This window comes from Lampetra planeri, chromosome 29 (genome assembly GCF_965212315.1).
Source record: "Lampetra planeri chromosome 29, kcLamPlan1.2.h2, whole genome shotgun sequence".
Taxonomy (NCBI): domain Eukaryota; kingdom Metazoa; phylum Chordata; class Hyperoartia; order Petromyzontiformes; family Petromyzontidae; genus Lampetra; species Lampetra planeri.
Window position 1 is genome coordinate 10630202 of NC_136135.1, and position 22852 is coordinate 10653053.

The window sequence follows — 22852 nt, forward strand, 5'->3', positions numbered from 1 at the left end:
ACATACTTTTCGATCAACCCATGTGTCAAGGAGCATGACCCATCACGCAAACTCCTTTCATCCTCAGCAGCGGCTTTTGGCTAACCATCTAACAAAGACGGTCACCGCGTCGTGCACATTTAGATGCGCTTCTGCGGCCGTCTGGAATTCTCTTTCTTCCTATATTATGAAGCCACTGGAGCAATGCACTTTTAAATCATCTCGATTGAAAACTCATTTATTTAGAACTGCTTTTTGTGTTTCGTTTGTTTGTCCTTCCCCCACACCTCCGATTGTCACGGTTTTGCTATGTACGGTGTGAAAGAAGTCCAACATGCATACATACATGATGTTCCTGAAGCAGGCCTGCGAAGCTTCTGCGAGACCCCTCTCGTGAAGTAAAGCCAAGCCGTGGCCAGACCGCATGGAACGCGCCCCTCCATGTCAAGGGTCTAGGAATGTGTCTTCAGCATCACGTGACAAAGTCAAGGCTAGCTCTCTATCGACTACTCCGGCCCCTTTAACCAGACACATGTCGAGCACAGTATTGATTACTGTCTTTGCGCCTCGCGTGCCCTGGGCTTCAAAAAGTACCAACTGTCCCAAACAAGTAAACAAGAAATCGCTGGGTCCACACATGCGCGGCATGTGACAGATGCAGTCCATGTGCATTAGGGGTACACGTTTGAAGACGGTAGCTTCAATATTCGTGATGGCCACTTATAATGTTTTCCATTCACAACAGAAGCCCTTCACTTACAATTACAGCCTTTCATAAGGTGGCGTAATCGCCCGCAATCTTTATTTCAACCACATTGAGGTACTAAATAATTATTGGGAGACAACTTGCCCATTATTAAGTGATTGACAACCGGCTGTGGATGGCGATAATGAATCCACGTCTTATCGGTCGAACAAATTACCAAGTTACGTGCAGAGGTGAATCTAGCAACTTCCCCAGAGAGGGGGGTCCCGATTTTTTTTTAAAAATAGAGCCTTGAATTGATATTAAAAAGCATTGCATCTATTTTCTCTAGTATCTAACAATAAAATACATTTTTGGGGTCTCAAATCAGAGGCACTCAAACTCGTAGGCCCCCCAACTCTGGATCTGTCACTCCTTCCGGTGTGTCAAAATATTAGAAACACTTAATGTGTGTATGTTGAGCTGTCTAGATATGGTGCTTCAAGGCAATAATAGGTACAATACGGATAATGATCATGACAATGATAACGGTGATATCATAATCATGAGAATGGGATGATAATCGTCTCCTTTGGCAGCCTTCAACCAGCGGTGGAAATTCCACATTCCCACAATAGGGGTGAGTCGACTCAATGGGCAACCACCGTTGACGTCCCATAAAGTAGTCATTATCTCATAGTCCTTATAAGAATTTTGTCTTGCAATCTTTCTACTCCAAATCAAATGCTACTGCGCCTCCAGGCCAGATAATGATGAAAAGTATACAGTAGCCCACCCATCAATGGTGGTATATGGATGCCTGGGTGCAGAGTGGTGCCGCATTGGTTAGCACACTGTGCCATAAAACTGGCGATCTCAGAAATGTTCAATACCTCGTCTGGTACACAGGAGGTCGTGGGTTCGATCCCAACCCTGACGCCTGCTGCTGTATATTTGAAGTTTGCGTGTCTCTCTCCCCGTGGTCGCGTGGAGTTTTCTCCGGGTCCTTCAGTTTTTCCTTCCACATTCAAAAGCATGCGCTTAGAGTTTTTGGCTGCTAGAAATTTCCACTTAACTAGCCACTTCGTTGAGCTATAATTTGTGGTCAGGTCACTTCTGAAAAATTGCTTTATATAGCTGAGTGAGTGGGTCTTACCTGGTAAAATAAAAATAGTAAAACAACCCAGATGACTGAGATTGCATGAAGAGGCCTACATCCAATAGTATACTAACAAAGGGATGTAACTTATTATGATACGACCGCAGGACATTTCAAGGTTGCCAAATGACCTTTATCAGAGTCTGTCTGTACGCGCACATATTCACCCTGGGTTTGTAACAGCAGGTGCCTGCCAGTCATTGCCAAGGAAGTCACAGGCGATTTGACCCCTTCCTGCTCATCATAAACAAGACACTCCCCACAGAGAGTCCTTCAGTTCCATGAGAATCTCTCAATCAGCCAACATTATGTTCCCATGTGATCTCCAGTGACTTTCACCGTTTCCCAGAATTACGGAGTGACATTTTCAGTAAATGAGGTCAATTGCCCGTGCTCTTTCCTGGAAATATATGGTGTATGTATATATATAAATACATACAAAACGTATTTGTGTTTGTCCATATGCATGTATGTATATAAATACGGATGAACACACTGGAGCATTAGGAATTCACTGGAGCTATGCACTTGCAAACTCCTTCCTTTAGAACTGCTTTTTGTGTTCAGTTTGGTGTCCTTCCCCTGCACCTCCGATTAGCTTGCTTGACTATGTACGATGCAAAAGAAGTTCAACATACATACACGATACAAATTAACGGCCTTATGGCAGTTGTTTGACCATACTTCCCCACACTGGTCAGTGCAGATTGAAGAGTGTGAGTGGGGTTACCACAATTATCTCATGTAACACGTACCACTGATGTTAGTCATGGTTGGGGATTGAAGGTCAGTGGCCTCAAAGCGCAGTGCACTAACCACTATACCACCCCTCACTCACACATACATCTACATATACAGGCACTACACAGCCCATCTCTGTTTTAATGAATAAGGTCATAATTAAATTCATGTAGATTTCAAAATGCCTTAATTGAAATACAATGGAATTCCCTCATTTACATAATTGGCTTCATTGAAATACAATTGAAATAATGTATTACAACGGTCTCTTTTCCTTTTCGAACGGCATATACACATGCGCATAGACATGCATGTATATATGCATATATTTACGTAACATTTGAACACGCAGGAAAATACATGCAATTAATCTTGTAGATAGTTGTTTCATTTGTTTTTGCCTCTTATTCTCAAACCTGGTCACTTTTTGTTCGTCAGACCACGAACATTGTGTAGTAAAAAAAACATAAGATGAATTTCAGTCTAACACGTAGTAGGGTTGGGTTAGATCGTGTAAATATAAATGTGTCGTTAAACCCACCACCATCCGACACAGCCAATTAGTAAGGTTTGTCACGTAAACAAAACATGACAATTCGTTACGAGTTCCCCACACAAGTGTGTTGGAGAGTAAACCCACAACAATTCGAGTACGACGTTTCGCCAGTAAATTACAACTAGGATCATCAGGTGACAGGCAGGTTTATTTTATACTAATAACGAATTGGCACGTTCTGTTTACATGACAAACCTTACTAATTGGCTGTGTCGGGTGGTGGCGGGTTTAATGACACATTTATATTTATGCAATCTAACCCAAAAAACGTCTATTACACCGGTCTACAATTTTTAGATGTCGTCTTCTTCAGAGATGAAATGTGCTGTTTATGATGGATATTGATGTGCTGAATTCAAATATGACAATTAAAACAACTGATTGGCTACTCCCTTGTCACTGTCCAACAATAGTCTGCAAGCATTGATGGGCTCCATTTGCCCTGATAGCGTTTCTCCATTGTTGCAATGTCCTGGTGACATCGCTCGCCATGCTCGTCGCTCACTGCTCCGCAATTTGGTGGGGAAAAAAATCTAGATGAGAGTGCAAAAAATGTATCTTGAGTGACGTGTTGCAACCAAGGCTTTTGTATGCCTTGAGGAGGTTTTCCACCAACTCCCTGTAGTTGTTTGCCTTGTTGTTTCCGAGAAAATGTTGCCACTAACTGGAAGGCTTTCCATGCTGTATTTTCCTTGCCACGCAGTGCACTGTCAAATGCATCATCTCACGAATCTGAGGACCAACAAAGACACCCTCCTTTATCTTAGCTTCACTTAACCTTGGAAATGTTCCACAAAGTACTTGAAAGCTGCTTGTGTTTTGTCCATGGCTTTGACAAAGTTATTCATCAGACAAAATCTTCCTTGATTCAACAAGTGGTGGATGCTATGGGAACCTCATTTGCCAGTAAAAATATGATAATTGCTTTTTTACCCTTCTATCTGGCAACAAAACTGACACCTTTTTACAAGGAGCCATGTTTGCATAGACCGCAATACCTGCAGTCATAATACAAACAAAAGAACATAACTCTGATAATGTGCACTGTCCTTGAAGTTGAAACATGGCTCCTTGTAAAAAGGTGTCAGTTTTGTTGCCAGATAGAAGGGTAAAAAATCAATTATCATATTTTTACTGGCAAATGAGGTTCCCATAGTGTAGATGCTTGCCCCGAGCTCTCATACTCTGATGGTGCATTGTCTTTGAGTTGTGCGCCTTTTGGCGTCATCTGGTCCAACCCATGTGAGACTAGGCTCTAAGGAAAGCTGTCTCGGGTGTGGACCAATCAACTTCAAGGACAGTGCACATTATCAGAGTTATGTTCTTTTGTTTGTATTATGACTGCAGGTATTGCGGTCTATGCAAACATGGCTCCTTGTAAAAAGGTGTCAGTTTTGTTGCCAGATAGAAGGGTAAAAAATCAATTATCATATTTTTATTGGCAAATGAGGTTCCCATAGTGTAGATGCTTGCCCCGAGCTCTCATACTCTGATGGTACATTGTCTTTGAGTTATGCGCTTTTGGCGTCATCTGGTCCAACCCATGTGAGACTAGGCTCTAAGGAAAGCTGTCTCGGGTGTGGACCAATCAACTTCAAGGACAGTGCACATTATCAGAGTTATGTTCTTTTGTTTGTATTATGACTGCAGGTATTGCGGTCCATGCAAACATGGCTCCTTGTAAAAAGGTGTCAGTTTTGTTGCCAGATAGAAGGGTAAAAAATCAATTATCATATTTTTACTGGCAAATGAGGTTCCCATAGTGTAGATGCTTGCCCCGAGCTCTCATACTCTGATGGTGCATTGTCTTTGAGTTATGCGCCTTTTGGCGTCATCTGGTCCAACCCATGTGAGACTAGGCTCTAAGGAAAGCTGTCTCGGGTGTGGACCAATCAACTTCAAGGACAGTGCACATTATCAGAGTTATGTTCTTTTGTTTGTATTATGACTGCAGGTATTGCGGTCTATGCAAACATGGCTCCTTGTAAAAAGGTGTCAGTTTTGTTGCCAGATAGAAGGGTAAAAAATCAATTATCATATTTTTACTGGCAAATGAGGTTCCCATAGTGTAAATGCTTGCCCCGAGCTCTCATACTCTGATGGTGCATTGTCTTTGAGTTATGCGCCTTTTGGCGTCATCTGGTCCAACCCATGTGAGACTAGGCTCTAAGGAAAGCTGTCTCGGGTGTGGACCAATCAACTTCAAGGACAGTGCACATTATCAGAGTTATGTTCTTTTGTTTGTATTATGACTGCAGGTATTGCGGCCCATGCAAACATGGCTCCTTGTAAAAAGGTGTCAGTTTTGTTGCCAGATAGAAGGGTAAAAAATCAATTATCAAGTGGTGGATGCTGAACACTTTTCTTCCCAGGCTCCAATGAGCCTGGGAATAAAAGTTTTGGAGTGGCCAATCTATATTGATGTAGTGCGAATCTCTCGCACGACTATCTCATTTGCAGAGAAAACAGCAGTACTTTGTGTATCCAGTCTGCAGACCAAGCAAGAGAGCAACAACCTTCAAATCTCCACAAAGCTGCCACTGATGTTGGTCATAGTTTATGCACCTCAAAAGTTGTTTCATGTTGTCATAGCTTTCCTTCACATGGACTGCATGACCAACTGGAATTGATGGCAAAACATTGCCATTATGTAGCTTTAAGACTCATCTTCGATTAATAAATGAAGTCTCCACTCATCTGGATCATGAACGATGTTGAGCGCTACCATCATACCATCGATGTTGTTCCAGGCTACAAGATCACCTTCCATGAAGAAGAATGGGACAAGATCCTTTTGATGGTCACGGAACATTGAAACCCTAACATCACCTGCCAGGAGATTCCACTGCTGCAGTCTGGAGCCCAACAGCTCGGCCTTACTCTAGGGTAGTTCCAAATCCCTGACAAGGTCTGTAATGCGAGCGTAAGCGGGGTTTCGCTGCTCGGCTCTGGGCCAATCATACGGCCCATGATATTGGGGGGCGGGGCCCAGTATGGGGGCATATGTGAAGGTCCGCCGCTCACCTCGGGTCCAATCGGATGCGAGGTGTGCAGGGGCGGAACCTAAAGGCGGAGCCAGCAAGGCACTATGCGGAGGCCGGATCTGGAAGGTTCGGTGAAGGGCGTGGTGAGAGGGAGGAGACAGGATCACGTGGTGAAGGGAATATAGGTGGTATCCCGGAAAGGCTCCGGGGCTGGAGGAGCTTCGAGCACACCGTCGGCCAGCGGTGTGCGGGAGCGGGGGAGCGGAGCGACTGATGGGAGAGCGCGTGCGGGGCGCGTGCGAGGAGCAGCTGGTCCGCTGTCTGGACCAGCGGAGTGCGAGCGTCAACGGGAATAAAGAGTGACGGAGACCAAGCAGTGTGTCGGCGAAGTCCTTTATTACAGGTCTTTCAGTTCACCTTGTATTATGAGGTGTGGTTTAGAGGAGGAGGATGTAAGAAAATCTGGGTCATGTAACCTTGATGGTTCAGGCCAGAAGTTTCATCCTTTTCCTCGTCTGACTCAACTGTGAATGATTCTGGTGCATCATGAACCATCAGTCCTTCTCCGTGGGGTACTGGGCGTATAGCTGATGGAATGTTTGGAACATGCACAGTCCACTTTTCTTCTTTGACACACCTTTCCCAACTGGAGGCGCCATGCAGAAGTAACACTTGCTGATATGATCTGTTGGCTCATTGGCACTGCAAAAGCCATAATTTCCTGTTCAACCACTGGCGAAGATTTGTTGCAGCATATGTGTGGGGCCCACATCTTGTCTTGATCTCAATTTTCCAGCCAAAATAAAGGTGATAGGCTTTCTTAACCATAGTGGTATACTGCACTTTTGTGATGCAAAAGTCACTTCACCACAAACATAGCAGAAGTTATCTGCTTTGTTCACACAAGTACGAGGCATCTCTGCTCAATTTGGCTAAACAGAAATGTGTCCCTTTGTAAAATGAAACACTGACAAATGAGAGAGCACGACACTGTATGATTTCTAGAGCTGATATAGGGCAATTTGTTCAGCAGAGGGATGTAAGCTAGTTATGATTGCATTATCCATGACTTCTAGGAATAACATGATGCAATTCATATCATGTATGACACAATACCAGGTACAGATTGCATCATTCATTTTTTTGCTCAAAAAGCAAGGACTGTCCAAACCCAGTCATAGATTGATTAATTAATCCAGTCAAAGATGTATTTTAGTCATTTCTGGTTTAAATTGAGATCCCTTCATTTTATAACTCACTTATCCTCCACCATTCCCAAGTCAAGGGTCGTATATACTGACCCAGTAGCATTTCTTGAAAACTAGAGCCAATCAATAATTTTAAGCATCATTTTCATTCTCAGTGACCCAGAATTAGTAAAGTTGGACTACATTTATTTTGGAAGCATTTTGGCTGTAGACCAGTATTATGGAAGATTAATTTTCATCAGAGTACAAAAAATTTAACCACATAACAACATTGCCCTCGAAATGCTGAAATTACTGCAGATTATGTCAGCGAGACATGGTCACCTTCCTTCGGGATAACATTGCGCTATAAGAATGGCACAAGTACAGAATGTGCTTACGATGTGATTTGATCACATACAGCATGTTAACAATCACTCTAAAACAATTATTGTAGCAGTCCATATGATTAATGCAGAAAGCCGATTAAATCATAGTGAAAAACTCTGACTGACTGCAGAAAGTCGTTGAAAATGAGCCCAGCCCTCCCTGTTGCTACCTGATAGCAACTTTCACAGATACCTCGCTCGTTCGCATGAATACATAGCAGGCAGTACAATCTCGCACAAGCTATGAAGAAAAGCAAATTGGCGATCCATGCCATCAAGGGAGCATTTGCGTTCTTTTCTTTTAATGCTACATAAAAAACCAAACAGAACGTTTGAAAGTATGGCATCAGAGTACTGAGCCAGGATTTCTGCTGACGTCAGAGGTTCTAATCGAGGTATCTGCCTGTGATTAAAATGGTTTCTCCAGTGTAGTAAGGTGATGATGTTAGCCTAAACACTAACGACTGTACAAAAAAAAGATGGGTTGCCACTCAATTATCAAAATTGCATTCTGGGAATTACATGTTTTGTTTTTATTGCAAAATGACACGACACTCTTTGCAGCAATTAAAAAGGAGCATGGATTTGAGGCCCGCTGATGATTCCATCACAGAAATAATTATCTCATGGAAACTTTTATGGTGATGCAATGCTCACTCGGACGTCTCAAACTGATTGTTTTAACTTTCACAACACGATGCCAAAAGCATAAACAGAATCTAATTGCTTGAAAACAAAACACGTGTGTTTCATGCGAGTGCAAGGCCCACACAAGGGAGGAACCAGAGCCACTGTGAGAAGCAGATATGCAACACATACTGGGTAGGTGCAATACATGTGCTGCTTTGATTCTTCGTTTGAAAATACATTTTTGAATCTAGACCAGAGCTCACCCGAGTGATGTTAAATCAGATGAGACTGGATACATATTTTTTAAAAGCTCACCACCCACCATCATGTGGTGCCATGGAGCGCTCACATCTCATCCGTCACATGAGAATTTACACAAAGCCCCTCCTGCCACAATCTGGAATCCAACAACACAGGAGGGGAAAAACTACCACAGGGGCAGCACTCACCGCAAGTATTTACGTGTCAAACATGAATGGCCAAAAGCAAGAAATTATAACATTCGCTGAAGATGTTGAAGGTGAGTAGAAGGCTCTTGTTAGTGTCTCATGAATATTACAAACAAGGACATGTGTCCAAAAAATGTAATTTTACAAAAGTAAACTTTTGCATTCTGATGAAAAGGGCAGATTCAAGAGTGCAAATTGAACAGGCACCATCATGGCATCTTACAGTTGCTATGGTGCGCAAAGTGAAAAGTTACAAATTCAATTCCCAGTCAGTTGTAGGTTCAACTTATAATTCCTACAAGCTAAATAAAAAGAGGACCACTTTGTATGAGATATATCATCAAGGAACAGGGATCATTTCCTGGAGACTGGCCTTCACCATGAGAATGTGAAATTTTGACCACTGCCTCAGGTCCAAAATAATTATGATCAATGTCCAAGTGCTCATTTGTACTTGAATCCATGGTGACCTTTGAATTTTTACTTGTATCTATTTCGGTTCATGTCCGATTTTAGCAACACATTACTCCCTATCGACACAGAGAGAACGAGACTGACAGGGCAAAATTTACTGACACGGCTCCATGTGGCCAAAGCGCTTGTGTATAATTACCTGGTTGGAGGACAGGGGTTCCCCGAATTGCTTGCGCACGGTCAGGTGCTCGGTTGTCTGCAAGATGGAGGCGTACGCTGCTCCGAGGGAGCACGAAGCTGCGGAGAACGACACGAGGAGCAAAAGGCAGCGGCAGTGAGCAACCAGGACGGGGACACGTGCGCACACACACACACGGCAGCAGCGTGGGACATGAGTGAAGACAACCCTGTGACTCAAGGAGGGAGCGGGTGGCGTGCTGTGTACATTTTCATTAGAAGACTGAAAGCACTCTATTTTATATCAACTGTATAATGCATCTTGCTAAATGTGTTGTGTCTCTTGTGTACAAGAGTCTATATAAATCTTACCTATAAATGTCATTTTTTGTTTGTCTGTGTGTGTGTGCGCACACTTGCGAAGGATTTGGCTCGAAAACCATGGGGTTTACGTAAAAAAATAGCCAGATACCACGCCGTAAGCCCCACGGTAAGCAAACGCTATTCCGTTTTCACATCCGTCAACTTTAAAGTACTTGAATAAGCGATTTTGTGCTGTTTTAGATTATTATTTATTAAATTGCACGCGATCGACCATACCAACTCACACGCCTTCAGTGGGGGGGACAGCCCCTACCAAGCCACACACGTTTGGTGGGGGTGAGGAGGACATTTTCTTTTACGCGTTCAAAATGTAATAAAAATACACATAACGCTTAAGGTTAATTCTTTACAGTGTGATGTCCTCTTCTCCCCCCCCCCACCCCGATGCGTGCAGTTTCTACTATAGAGTCCATAGATATTAATATTTATAGCGCTTAGATAGTTTTATTGTAGCGCGGGTGGGGAAATGGTGGGAGGGGGTAGCGGTCCAGCCCCCAGCCTGCCAAGGTGCCACCTCGGCCAGCTGGACAATCTACGCAAGGCCGGGGGCTCTGCATGCCACTAGGCCTCACGACGCCACTCTGTCAGGTTAGTTGTTTGCTAGCACCACAGTCAGTATGCTCTGCTGTAATCCATAGCAGGTACCACCACAGTCAGTATGCACTGCTGTAATCATAGCAAGTACCACCACAGTCAGTATGCACTGCTGTAATCATAGCAGGTTCCACCACAGTTGGTATACATTGCTGTAGTTATAGCAGGTGCCACCACAGTCGGTATGCACTGCTGCAGTGATAGCAGGTTCCACCACAGTCGGTATGCACTGCTGTAGTGATAGCAGGTACCACCACAGTCGGTATGCACTGGTGTAGTGATAGTAGATAATGCTATCGAGTTACTAGATACTGCTATATAGAGTTAGTACATACTAAAACAGTCAGTATATACCACTACAATCAGTAAATACTGCTACAGTCAGTAGTTACTGCTATACAGTCAGTATATACTACTATAGTCAGTAGATACTGCTATAAAGTTAGTAGTTCTACTATAGTCAGCAAATACTACTATAGAGGTAGTAGTTACCAGAGGTGTGGACTCGAGTCATGTGACTTGGACTCGAGTCAGACTCGAGTCATGAATTTGATGACTTGCGACTCGACTTGGACTTGCATAACAATCACTTTGTCCCACCTCTGGTAGTTACTATTATAGAGTCGGTATATACTACTGCAGGGCCAGTAGATACTACTTAGCTAAGTAGTTACTACTACAGTCAGTAGATAGTACTGTAGGCCCAGTGGATACTACTACGGTCAGTAACTACTGCTATAGAGTCAGTAGATACTACTATCGAGTGAGTAGATACTACTATAGAGTTAGTAGTTACTACTATCGAGTCAGTAGATACTACTGTAGGGCCAGTAAATACTACTCAGGTCAGTAGTTGCTACAGTCAGTAAATACTACTAAACAGTCAGTAGCTACTACTGGCTCAGTAGATATTCCTGTACAGTCAGTAGATACTACAGAGTCAATAGATACTACTTACTCTGTTGTCTGTAGGGTGTGTACGTATATAAACCTACGCGGGGGTAAAACATATTTTTAAGCGGTGGGGAGGGGGGGGTCAACAATTTTCGGAAACCTTTTATATCAAATATTTACCCCCCCACTTTCTAAAACTTTTTGGACTTGTGCAAGCCTCTTATAATTTTGTTGGTGGAGTGTCTTGCCTCACGGCAGATATGGAGCGTACGGTCACAGGAAGTTCCTGTTTTTTGATGCTAATGTTGGTCACGTGACCAGGAAGTGACGATGTTAGATTTCCACTGTAGCACGCGGGCGTCGGCCATTACACAGATAAGTCAAGATGGCGGCACGCATCGCATCTCAGTGAGACCACAGCCGCACTTGTCCATTGTGGGAGCTTAAGAAGCATTATCTTTTTACCTTGTTGAAATCAATAAATGACGATTGGAGTCGGACGTTCATCCTGGCTCCGAGGGTTTATTGAACGCAAGGTTATCTACTCGACTAGCGGTGCAACGCAGCGCACAGCGAGGCCGAGATAGTAAAAAGATAGTCTTCTTAAAGCTCCCAAGAAGTGCTGCAGCCAGCCCTGCAGCAGTAAAAAGACACTCATCTTGAAGCTCCCAACCTGCAGCAAGCAAAGGCGCTCTCAAGCAGTCAGCCTGCAGCAAGCAGAGGCGCTCTCAAGCAGTCAGCCTGCAGCAAGCAGAGGCGCTCTCAAGCAGTCAGCCTGCAGCAAGCAGAGGCGCTCTCAAGCAGTCAGCCTGCAGCACGCAAAGGCGCTCTCAAGCAGTCAGCCTGCAGCACGCAAAGGCGCTCTCAAGCAGTCAGCCTGCAGCAAGCAGAGGCGCTCTCAAGCAGTCAGCCTGCAGCAAGCAGAGGCGCTCTCAAGCAGTCAGCCTGCAGCAAGCAACCAGCTCGGCAAGAGTCTACATTAAAATCGTGTCGCAAGCATCGCAGCATGGACAGCCACAGTCCAGCAGGGAGAGATACTGAAGAAGGTGATTTAAGCAATCCAGGACCTCCCATCCTGCCTCAAGAGGACCAAGGGAGTTCAAGGCCCCAAAGAGAGGTCAGGTTGACGCAACGGGCCTTGGAAAGCTATGAGGCTGAGAAACAGGACCTGGATTCCAGGATACAACGGGCATGGAACCGGGTTGAAGCAGATTTATCTGAAGCTTCAAATGCCTCAGACACAGTGGCCTCAATTCAGCGGGCCATCCAGCGAGTGAATGTGAGCAGCTCAAGCTACAAGCTCCTGGCAAATAGATACATCTCCCTCCTGATGAAGGTGAAAACAGATGAGGGCATTGAGGGAGTGCGCAGACAAGAGCACTTCCTCGAACTGCTCGATGATAATGTACAGGCAGTGATACAAGATGCAATGGACCGTGTGGAGGGCTTAAGAGAGACACTATCTCAGCACTCTGTCTCATCCAGGTCCACCACAAAATCTAAAGCCTCAGCACACTCAAAAACATCATCTACTAGTATAGCAGCAGCTCAGGCACGCGCAGCAGCAGAAGCAGCAAACGCCCGTATTGCCTACATGGCTGAAGAGGAAGCCATGCTAATTGAAAATGCTCGCATACAAGAAGAAGCAAGCATAGCAACTGCTGCCGCACGGAGGAAAGCAGAGCTCGCAGAACAAGAAAGTATATTAGCAACTGCTACCACACGAGAGCAAGAGAGTATATTAGGGGCTACTGCCACACGGAAGAGAATTGAGCTGGATGCTAAGTTAAGCACCCTACAACTCAAAAAGGAAGCAGCTGCTGCAATGGCCCAGGCAGAGGTGCTCGAAGCAGCAGCCAACCTGGATAAGGAAGAGAATTGGAGTGAGTTTGGCACGCAGATACCTGTCAAGGACCGTGATCAACTCACCAGAAAAAAATATTTTGGACTGGTCTGAACAATGCATCAATGCTCCTCCACCAAACGATACTGAACAAAGGGTGGACGTTCAGGCATCGCCATCTCCACACCGAATGAACATGAATGCTGTCTACAGGAATGGTGGAAATGCATATCCTGCCCTGGCAGTTAGTCGCCAACTCAGCGTCGCGCACGTGGGGTCAGACGTGGATGCACCAAGTCAGACCCACATTCCAGACAGTCACATAAGGGGATCCAACCAACGTGATCGAAACCCTTTGGGCCCACAGTCCAACGCCATCGCAAATGACGGCATGCAAGGCAATACAGACAATAATGCCACCTCACAAGCGCCAGTATGGACATACCCTGGATCAGCAGGACTAGGGGACTTTGCTAGGTACCTGGCTCACCGCGAACTAATCAACACAGGATCTACCTTCAGGAATGCAATCCGAAATGCAGACATCTCTGCAAGTGAAGAACTCGACCTGTTGGTGAAATGGTTAGGAAATGAATCTGCAGAGTACGCAAAGAGGATCCGGTCAGCAAACATTGATGACCCCACCTCAAGCCTGCATGCGGTGTGGGAGAGGCTCGAGGAGTGCTATGGTAGCCCAGAAACTATTGAGAAGGCTCTCTTCAAGAAGTTGCAGAACTTTCCAAAAATCTCTGGAAGGGACAATAAAAGGTTACGAGAGCTTGGAGATCTTTTGATGGAGCTCGAATCAGCCCAGGCTGATCCCTACTTACCAGGTCTCATTTTCTTCAATACCTACCATGGCGTGAACCCCATCGTAGAGAAATTGCCATTTGACGTGCAGGAAAAATGGAGAACAGCGGGTTCAAGATGCAAGCCAGAGCATCAGGTTGCATTCCCCCCATTCTCTTTTTTCTCAAAGTTTATTCGCAACCTGGCTAAGACTAGAAATGACCCGAGTTTCATGTTTGGCACCACGGGGATTTCCAGTCCAGATCTCCCAAAAATGGAAAGAGCATTGGCGAAACGAGGAACAGCGAGAGTGCCAATTTCCGTACACAAGACTGAGGTCTCTCCTACGACATTCACAAACTCTGTCCAGGCAACCACCACAAAGAAAAAGATAGAGGATCCAGAGAAGCAATGCCCATTGCATGAGAAACCTCACTCCCTCCAGAAATGCCGTGAGTTCAGGAGGAAGCCATTGGAAGAGCGGAAGAACATGCTGAAATAATTTGGAGTGTGCTTCAAATGCTATGCTTCTACAAACCACCTTGCAAGGAATTGCAAGGCAGATATCAAGTGCGTGGAATGTGGCAGCGACAAGCACGCAACTGCTCTGCACACATTTTACTCCAAACCCAGCGGCACAAAGGCTTCCGATCCCAAAGCAGAGCACGGCAGGGAGCAAGGCGAAACCGCCGCACTCACTTCGTCAATCACAACCAAATGCACAGAAGTCTGTGGAGAAGGCTTCAAAGGAAGATCTTGCTCAAAGATATGCCTCGTCCGAGTCTATCCCAAAGGACATCCTGAAAGGGCAGTAAGGATGTACGCCATAATGGACGACCAGAGCAACAGGTCTTTGGCAAGGTCAGAGTTCTTTGATCAGCTAAGTGTAGGTGGGAATTCCTTTCCATACACGCTCAGAACATGCTCAGGACTGATGGAGACAGCGGGAAGAAGAGCGAGCGGCCTCATGGTGGAAGCCATAGATAGCACCATGAAGCTAGCCCTTCCTACGGTGACAGAGTGCAACGAGATACCGGACGACAGGAGTGAGATTCCCACGCCCGAAGTTGCACGTCACCACCCACACCTGAAACCCATAGCAGAGTTCATCCCGCCATTGGATCACGCGGCACAGATTTTACTTCTGCTCGGCAGGGATGTGCTGAGAGTCCACAAGGTTCGCGACCAACGCAATGGACCTCACGACGCTCCCTACGCCCAGAGACTCGACCTAGGATGGGTCATCGTAGGTGATGTTTGTCTCGATGGAACACACAAACCAGACCACATTAGCACATTCAGAACGAGTGTGCTCATAAATGGACGCACGTCGCTCTTCAAACTGTGCCCCAACCACTTCACGCTGGAAGATAAACTCAAAGAGAGAAGTCAAGGCTGTACCGTGCAGACTTACAAAGAAACCACCACAACTTCGCATGTACATCCACCATCTTCGCTGGATTTTGTTCCTCCACGTTTCTCCAAGCCAGTCCTCACTGACAAGAGGAAGCCAAAGACGAAGCCGCTGCTCGTCGCTCTGCTGGTGGTCGTGGTGGTGGTTGCTGCGGCCGTGGCCTCTTCGTTCTTAGACCCGGAGCTGTCATCTGAGTGGGAATTCTGGAAGGAGTTCCACGGCAAGGCCCCACAACCAGAACATACCATCCCAAGGCTTGAGCTGTGTGGAGCGGTTCTTACTACAGAGGTGGCGGAACTGATCTTAGACGAATTTGACGTCAAACTGGACGTGGTCAAGTTCTACACGGACAGTAAGGTCGTACTAGGCTACATAAACAACCAAACCAGAAGGTTCTACACCTACATCAGCAACCGGGTGGAACGCATCAGGAGATCGACGCAGCCGGAGCAATGGAATTACGTTCCAACTGACCAGAATCCAGCAGATCTCGCAACTAGGTCCGTCCCTGCATCTCTGCTGAATCAAACCATCTGGCTGACGGGTCCAGCGTTCCTGTTACGACGTGATGGTGGCCCATGTACTACCAAGGAGACCTTTGGACTCATAGAGCCCGAGTCCGACAAGGAGATTCGTCCTCAAGTGACAACTTTCGTAACAAATGTGCGACCAAGAAGTCCACTGAGTCCACACCATTTTGAACATTTCTCGAAATGGACGATGCTCGTGCGAGCGATAGCACATTTAACGCATATCGCAGACTGCTTCCATCGCCCGATGAGAGGCACCACTGGTAGGCAATGGATGGCATCACTGCACAGTGCCACGCACTGAAGACGAGCTTTCCAGAGGAAGGAAATCAATCTTCCGCTGTGTGCAACAGGCAGCTTATGCAAGTGAGATCAAGGCCATCAACAAGGGAGAAGACCTTCCTAGGGTCAGCACCCTCAGGAAGCTAAACCCCAGGATGGACAAAGACAACTTGCTCAGGATCGGTGGTCGGCTAGGGAATGCAAAATTAGACGAGAATGAACGAAACCCCCTCATAATCCCAAGCCAGAGCCACATCGCAATCTTACTCGTGCGCCACTACCATGAGAAGGTCAAGCACCAAGGTCGGCACTTCACAGAAGGAACAATCCGATCTGCAGGGCTGTGGATCGTTGGAGCAAAGAGGTGCATCGCCAGCACAATCCACAAGTGTATCCGGTGTCGCAAGCTACGTGGAAAACAGGAAGAACAGAAAATGGCAGACCTCCCAGCCGATCAACTCAGTGTGGAACCTCCCTTCACCTCTGTAGGGATCGACGTGTTCGGACCATGGACAGTCATCTCCCGCCGCACCAGAGGAGGGCTCGCGAACAGCAAACGTTGGGCAGTGCTGTTCACCTGTATGAGTACACGAGCAGTGCACATCGAAGTCATCGAGTCCATGGACTCTTCGAGCTTTATAAATGCACTCCGGAGGTTCTTCGCCATCAGAGGGCCAGCCAAGCAACTCCGTTCTGATTGTGGAACCAATTTCATAGGAGCATGTAAAGAGCTTAAGATCAATACGGAGAATGTCGAAGATCATTCTGTCAGGAAATACCTTAGTGACCAAGGCTGCACATGGATATTCAATCCTCCCCACTCTTCGCATATGGGTGGAGCCTGGGAACGCATGATCGGGATTGCTCGACGCATTCTCGACTCCATGCTATGTGATGTCGGGTCCACACGGCTCTCTCACAAGGTCTTGACCACTCTCATGGCCGAGGTCTCAGCCATAATTAACTCAAGACCCCTGATCCCCGTCTCAACCGACCCGGAGTCACCATTCATCTTGACTCCTGCTACACTTCTTACCCAGAAGACAGATGTGCTCACAGCACCTAACGAGGAGGCCAGCACTGCAGACCTCTACAGACGTCAATGGAGACAAGTGCAGAGCTTCGCGAACACGTTCTGGCGTCGCTGGAAAAACGAGTACCTTGCGACACTCCAAGTGCACAACAAGTGGCAGTCTAACAGACCAGACATCCAAGAAGGCGACCTTGTCCTACTGAAGGACAACCAAGCCAAACGGAATGAGTGGCCAATGGGCCGCATCCTCAAGTCGATTACAAGTGCCGATGGAAAAGTTCGAAAGGTCGAGGTTATGATTGCGAAGCAAGGTGTCGCAAGAACTTTCATCAGGCCCATAGTCGAGATAGTACTACTTCTCTCTCGCAAAGATATGGACAAATAAGTCGACCCGTTGAAGTTGTTATACACTTGTTTATGAGATAGGAAATAAATGGTGGTATCTCCTAGGTACCAGACGGGGAGTGTCTTGCCTCACGGCAGATATGGAGCGTACGGTCACATGAAGCTCTTGTTTTTTTATGCTAATGTTGGTCACGTGACCAGGAAGTGACGATGTTAGATTTCCACTGTACCACGCGGGCGTCGGCCATTACACAGATAAGTCAAGATGGCGGCACGCATCGCATCTCAGTGAGACCGCAGCCGCACTTGTCCATTGTGGGAGCTTAAGAAGCATTATCTTTTTACCTTGTTGAAATCAATAAATGACGATTGGAGTCGGACGTTCATCCTGGCTCCGAGGGTTTATTGAACGCAAGGTTACCTACTCGACTAGCGGTGCAACGCAGCGCACAGCGAGGCCGAGATATGGAAAAATGGACAAACGGCCCACTGGGCTTTCACAATAGCTGACTATCTGTGTATGTATATGTCAGGTTTTTAAGATAAGTTTTGAAATATATTTTTCGCCCGGGCAACACCAGGTACTTCCTGCTAGTAATGCTTATAAGAATGGTGCCAAATCAGATGCAAAGTGTTAAAAGTATTTCTTACAGAAAACAGGTTAATTAGAAATGCATCGTTTCCGTAAAATCGAATTGGATTTTCAACATCTAGAAGTTGAATAAAGCCAAATACTCACAAACTTAATGGGTTCCATTTTAGGTCAGTAAAGTAATTACATGCTATTCACTGCTCTGTTCAGTCAATTTATAAAACTTAACATGTAAACGCTTAGAAAAGTCAATATATATGACAGCACATACACTGGCCTCCCACCAACACCTATATTACCACACTCGAAATGAAGGATAGTGGGCAGGTGCACCAAATCGAGCACAAGCACATTTATTTATTGTGGTTAATATTAATCTTGTGAAGAACAGCACCTTCACTCTGTAAAATGGAACAGCACGTGTTACACGCAGCAATTCTTCCGAGTCGCCATTAACCATGTGGCTGGTTTACACGTGCGGTTATTCATTAACCCTTTCCCTTAAACCCAATTCTACTACTGATAAACCATCTTTGTCTTTGACAATCACATTTGCACATCACTATTCGAATATTACTTTAATCCTAAGCTGTATGTCTATCTATACCATCCACTTATATCGGTATTAATTCTAGATTTGAAGCTTTCGTGACTGCAAGGATTCATATTCTTAGGTTTTTTCGGTAAAGTCACGTCGGTAAAACATTAAAAATTAATAAAAGTTAAATAAAATAAAAATCACGACGTTTCGGAGGCAACACAAGCTTCCGTCTTCAGGTGGAACCGTCACAGCCACGACAGCTGTATCAAGTATATGAGAGATTGCAGGAGCTACCACTCCGTTTATATAATGGTTGGAGAAGGGGGTGGGGTAAGGGCCAAGTACAGCACACTTTTTATTAATATGGTAAGGTGAGGCTTAAGAGGGTGAGCCTTTGTTATGGAGAGGTACGGTTTGTGACTCAACCTGTGACAAGGAGACAACCACTAAACATGGTAACCCTGTAATAGTTGTCTGTCAAATAAGATTGGCAAACAAGTATAGTTAAATCTTTTTTGCATGGTTAATCACATCTTTCCAATGATTACTCAGTTTGTAACCGTCATCACGGTTGAAATTATGTCTGTGTTTATATATTTGTATGGCTTCGTGTACAAACCTTTGATGGTAGCCAGGAGGTTTGCAGAGAACCTTGGTCTCGGAAAAGACAATTTCATGAGAGCCCACCGAGTTGTAGCAATGATCGGCAACGGCCGAAGAATCAGTTCTGCCGTGTTTCAGATATGACTTGTGCTCGCGGACACGATCAGAAACATGAAGTTTTGTTTCTCCAATGTAGCAATCACCACAAATGCAACTCAATTTGTAGACTCCAGGATACTGTAAGTCAGGAACGACATCCTTCACAGATGGAAGCAAATCACGGATTTTATGCACTGTACTAAATCGGACTTGGATCTTATGTTTGTTTTGGAGGTAATACCCATCGCTTTCACACTCACATCCGCTGCTGTGTCCTCACCGAACTCTAAACAGATCTTATTTAAAGCTAGCCTATCACTAATCTCGGAGAGAATAAGGTTACTCCGATCTGAACTCGATAACTTAGACAAGACTCTCTTACAAACACATTTAATGTTAACACAAAAAATGTCACCTTCCGATTGGAACCACGTTGATAACATGACTTCTGCTTCTGCTGACTCAATGTCAGCCAAATGCAAAGCTAACCTGATTTCTAAATTCAACCTCCTATCTAAGAAGAAACCAGAGCCACACATCGCAAAGCTAGATGTTAACAAGACCGTGATTAATCAGAGTAACATCCCAATTTCTGACAATCTAAAAATGGTACTGGCCAAAGGACTAAATTTCGCCGTCACCCCTAAATATATACCAGTAGAGGATATGATTTCTCAGATTGATGTAGCCCTCAGAGGCATAGGACACATCCATGCGGATGTAGCAAGAGCTGAAATAGCTACTATTCTTAAGAATGCTAAGAAACCCACTAGTAACATCAGCAAAAACGAACGCTCTGAACTCGCGGACCTAAAAAAGAGAGATGATATAGTCATCCTCTCGGCAGACAAGGGCAATGCCACGGTCATCATGGATAAAGATTCATACAACAACAAAATCCTGGACCTTCTTAATGATGGGAGTTACTCCAAAATTAAAAACGATCCCACTAAAAGCCTAACGACAAAAACCAACAGTATCATCACGAGATCGACTTCCCTAATCCAACCAAGCAAACGTCCCTCTCTAAAACCATCGGCGGCTAGACCTCCCAGACTCTATGGTCTTCCCAAAATCCATAAAAAAGGCACCCCGCTACGACCCATCATGTCGACGATAAACTCTCCTACGTACAAACTAGCCCGTTTTCTATCAGATACTCTGCTCCCCTTCACAGGCAAGACCTCTTCGGCAGTACTCAACTCAACCCAATTAGTCTCTAAGGGTAAGGACATGGTACTATCTCCTGATGACATCCTCGTCAGCTTTCATGTAGTATCTTTGTTCACCAAAGTTCCAGTACCGGACACCCTAACAATAATTGAGGACTTAGTCCAACATGGATTGAATTCTGATGTACCTGCGCTGGTTAGGCATTGCCTCACCAACACCTATTTATCTGGAATGGCACCTTCTACAAACAGAATGAGGGTACCCCTATGGGCTCCCCCTTGTCACCAGTTATAGCCAACATGTTCATGGAAAAGTTTGAATCAAACGCCATCCAGACATCCACCCTGCGTCCTTCCCTGTGGAAGAGGTATGTGGACGACACTTTCGTCATCTGGCCACATGGCCTCCCAGCATTGAACCACTTCTTGGACCACATCAATTCTAGACACCCATCCATCAGATTCACCATGGAAGTGGAGAAAGACGGTAAATTACCATTCTTGGATATTCTGTTTGAGAGTAGGCCTGACGGATCCTTGGGACATTCTGTCTACAGGAAAGCCACCCACACAGATTCCTACTTGAAACCGGATTCCCACCACCACCCATCTCAAAAGAATTCTCTCATCAAAACGCTATACCACAGAGCCCATGGCATTTCTGACCAACACCACCTGGCCGGTGAATTAAGACATGTACATCGGGCCCTCAGGATGAACGGATACTCTGACCGCACTATCCGCCAAGCTGTTTCTCCCACCACACAGAAACAGCCACATGAAACTCCGACCAAAACTATCACGTTACCATACATAGCAGGCGTGACCAAAAAGATCTCCAAAATTCTAAAAAAACACAAGATCCAAGTCCGATTCAGTACAGTGCATAAAATCCGTGATTTGATTCCATCTGTGAAGGATGTCGTTCCTGACTTACAGTATCCTGGAGTCTACAAATTGAGTTGCATTTGTGGTGATTGCTCCATTGGAGAAACGAAACGTCATGTTTCTGATCGTGTCCGCGAGCACAAGTCAGATCTGAAACACGGCAGAACTGATTCTTCGGCCGTTGCCGATCATTGCTACAACTCGGTGGGCTCTCATGAAATTGTCTTTTCCGAGACCAAGGTTCTCTGCAAACCTCCTGGCTACCATCAAAGGTTTGTACACGAAGCCATAGAAATATACAAACACAGACATAATTTCAACCGTGATGACGGTTACAAACTGAATAATCATTGGAAAGATGTGATTAACCATGCAAAAAAGATTTAACTACACTTATTTGCCAATCTTATTTGACAGACAACTATTACAGGTTTACCATGTTTAGTGGTTGTCTCCTTGTCACAGGTTGAGTCACAAACCGTACCTCAATAACAAAGGCTCACCCTCTTAAGCCTCACCTTACCATATTAATAAAAAGTGTGCTGTACTTGGCCCTTACCCCACCCCCTTCTCCAACCATTATATAAACGGAGTGGTAGCTCCTGCAATCTCTCATTTACTTGATACAGCTGTCGTGGCTGTGACGGTTCCACCTGAAGACGGAAGCTTGTGTTGCCTCCGAAACGTCGTGATTTTTATTTTATTTTACTTTTATTAATTTTTAATGTTTTACCTACGTGACTTTACCGAAAAAACCTAAGAATATTTATATCGGTATCTTACACCCATTATATGTACTGTATGTGTACAGTATATGTACTGTATATCACCATTGTACAGCTTACTACTTTACATGTGTTCTATTCTCAATAGCATTGCAAGTAGTTATACTCTGGGTACATGGGCATGGTTATAGACTAAACAGTCTTAGAGTTAGAGAATTAAAATGACAGGAAGTAATTACAGTGCGTCATCCCTTTACAATGCACAGTCCTAAAAAGCCTCTAATTGCATATATCACAAACGAACAATTCAAAGCCAAGCTTAAAGTCTAGAACAAGTCTAGAACATTTATATAACGATCAAAAACAACCTTTGGGTCCTTTACCTGTAAAATGCAACAGCACGTGTTACACGCAGCAATTCTTCCGAGTCGCCATTAGCCATGTGGCTGGTTTACACGTGCGGTTATTCATTAACCCTGCCAGCCACCTACAGGCCCAACTCAGTCATCACATGCTGCTGTACACACATGCATTGATGCACCGCACAGCACATCAGGACTTTCACAGAACCACACTTCACTCCCTTGCTGCACAAGGACATAATTAAAAGAGTGATCCATTCCTAATGTGCCACACATGCCCCGTCCAACAGAGGATTGGCCATGGCTGCTGATAATCAGAATGACGTGAACTGTACATGCAATGAGGGCATTAATGAATCAAGGACACCAACATTTAGTCAGTGAGTAAACAGGACAGAAATATTTTTTATTT

At 45.1% G+C, this 22852-nt stretch overlaps 1 protein-coding gene across 1 annotated transcript in view; it reads right to left on the reverse strand.

Annotated features, from left to right (window-relative positions):
• The window catches only part of ACAD8 (acyl-CoA dehydrogenase family member 8), a 617085-nt gene that overhangs the window by 106881 nt on the left and 487352 nt on the right, over positions 1–22852 (reverse strand). The window contains exon 8 of the mRNA XM_078608250.1: positions 9373–9470. Within this exon, the coding sequence (XP_078464376.1) occupies positions 9373–9470 (98 nt within the window). The remainder of the gene's footprint in view (positions 1–9372; positions 9471–22852) is intronic.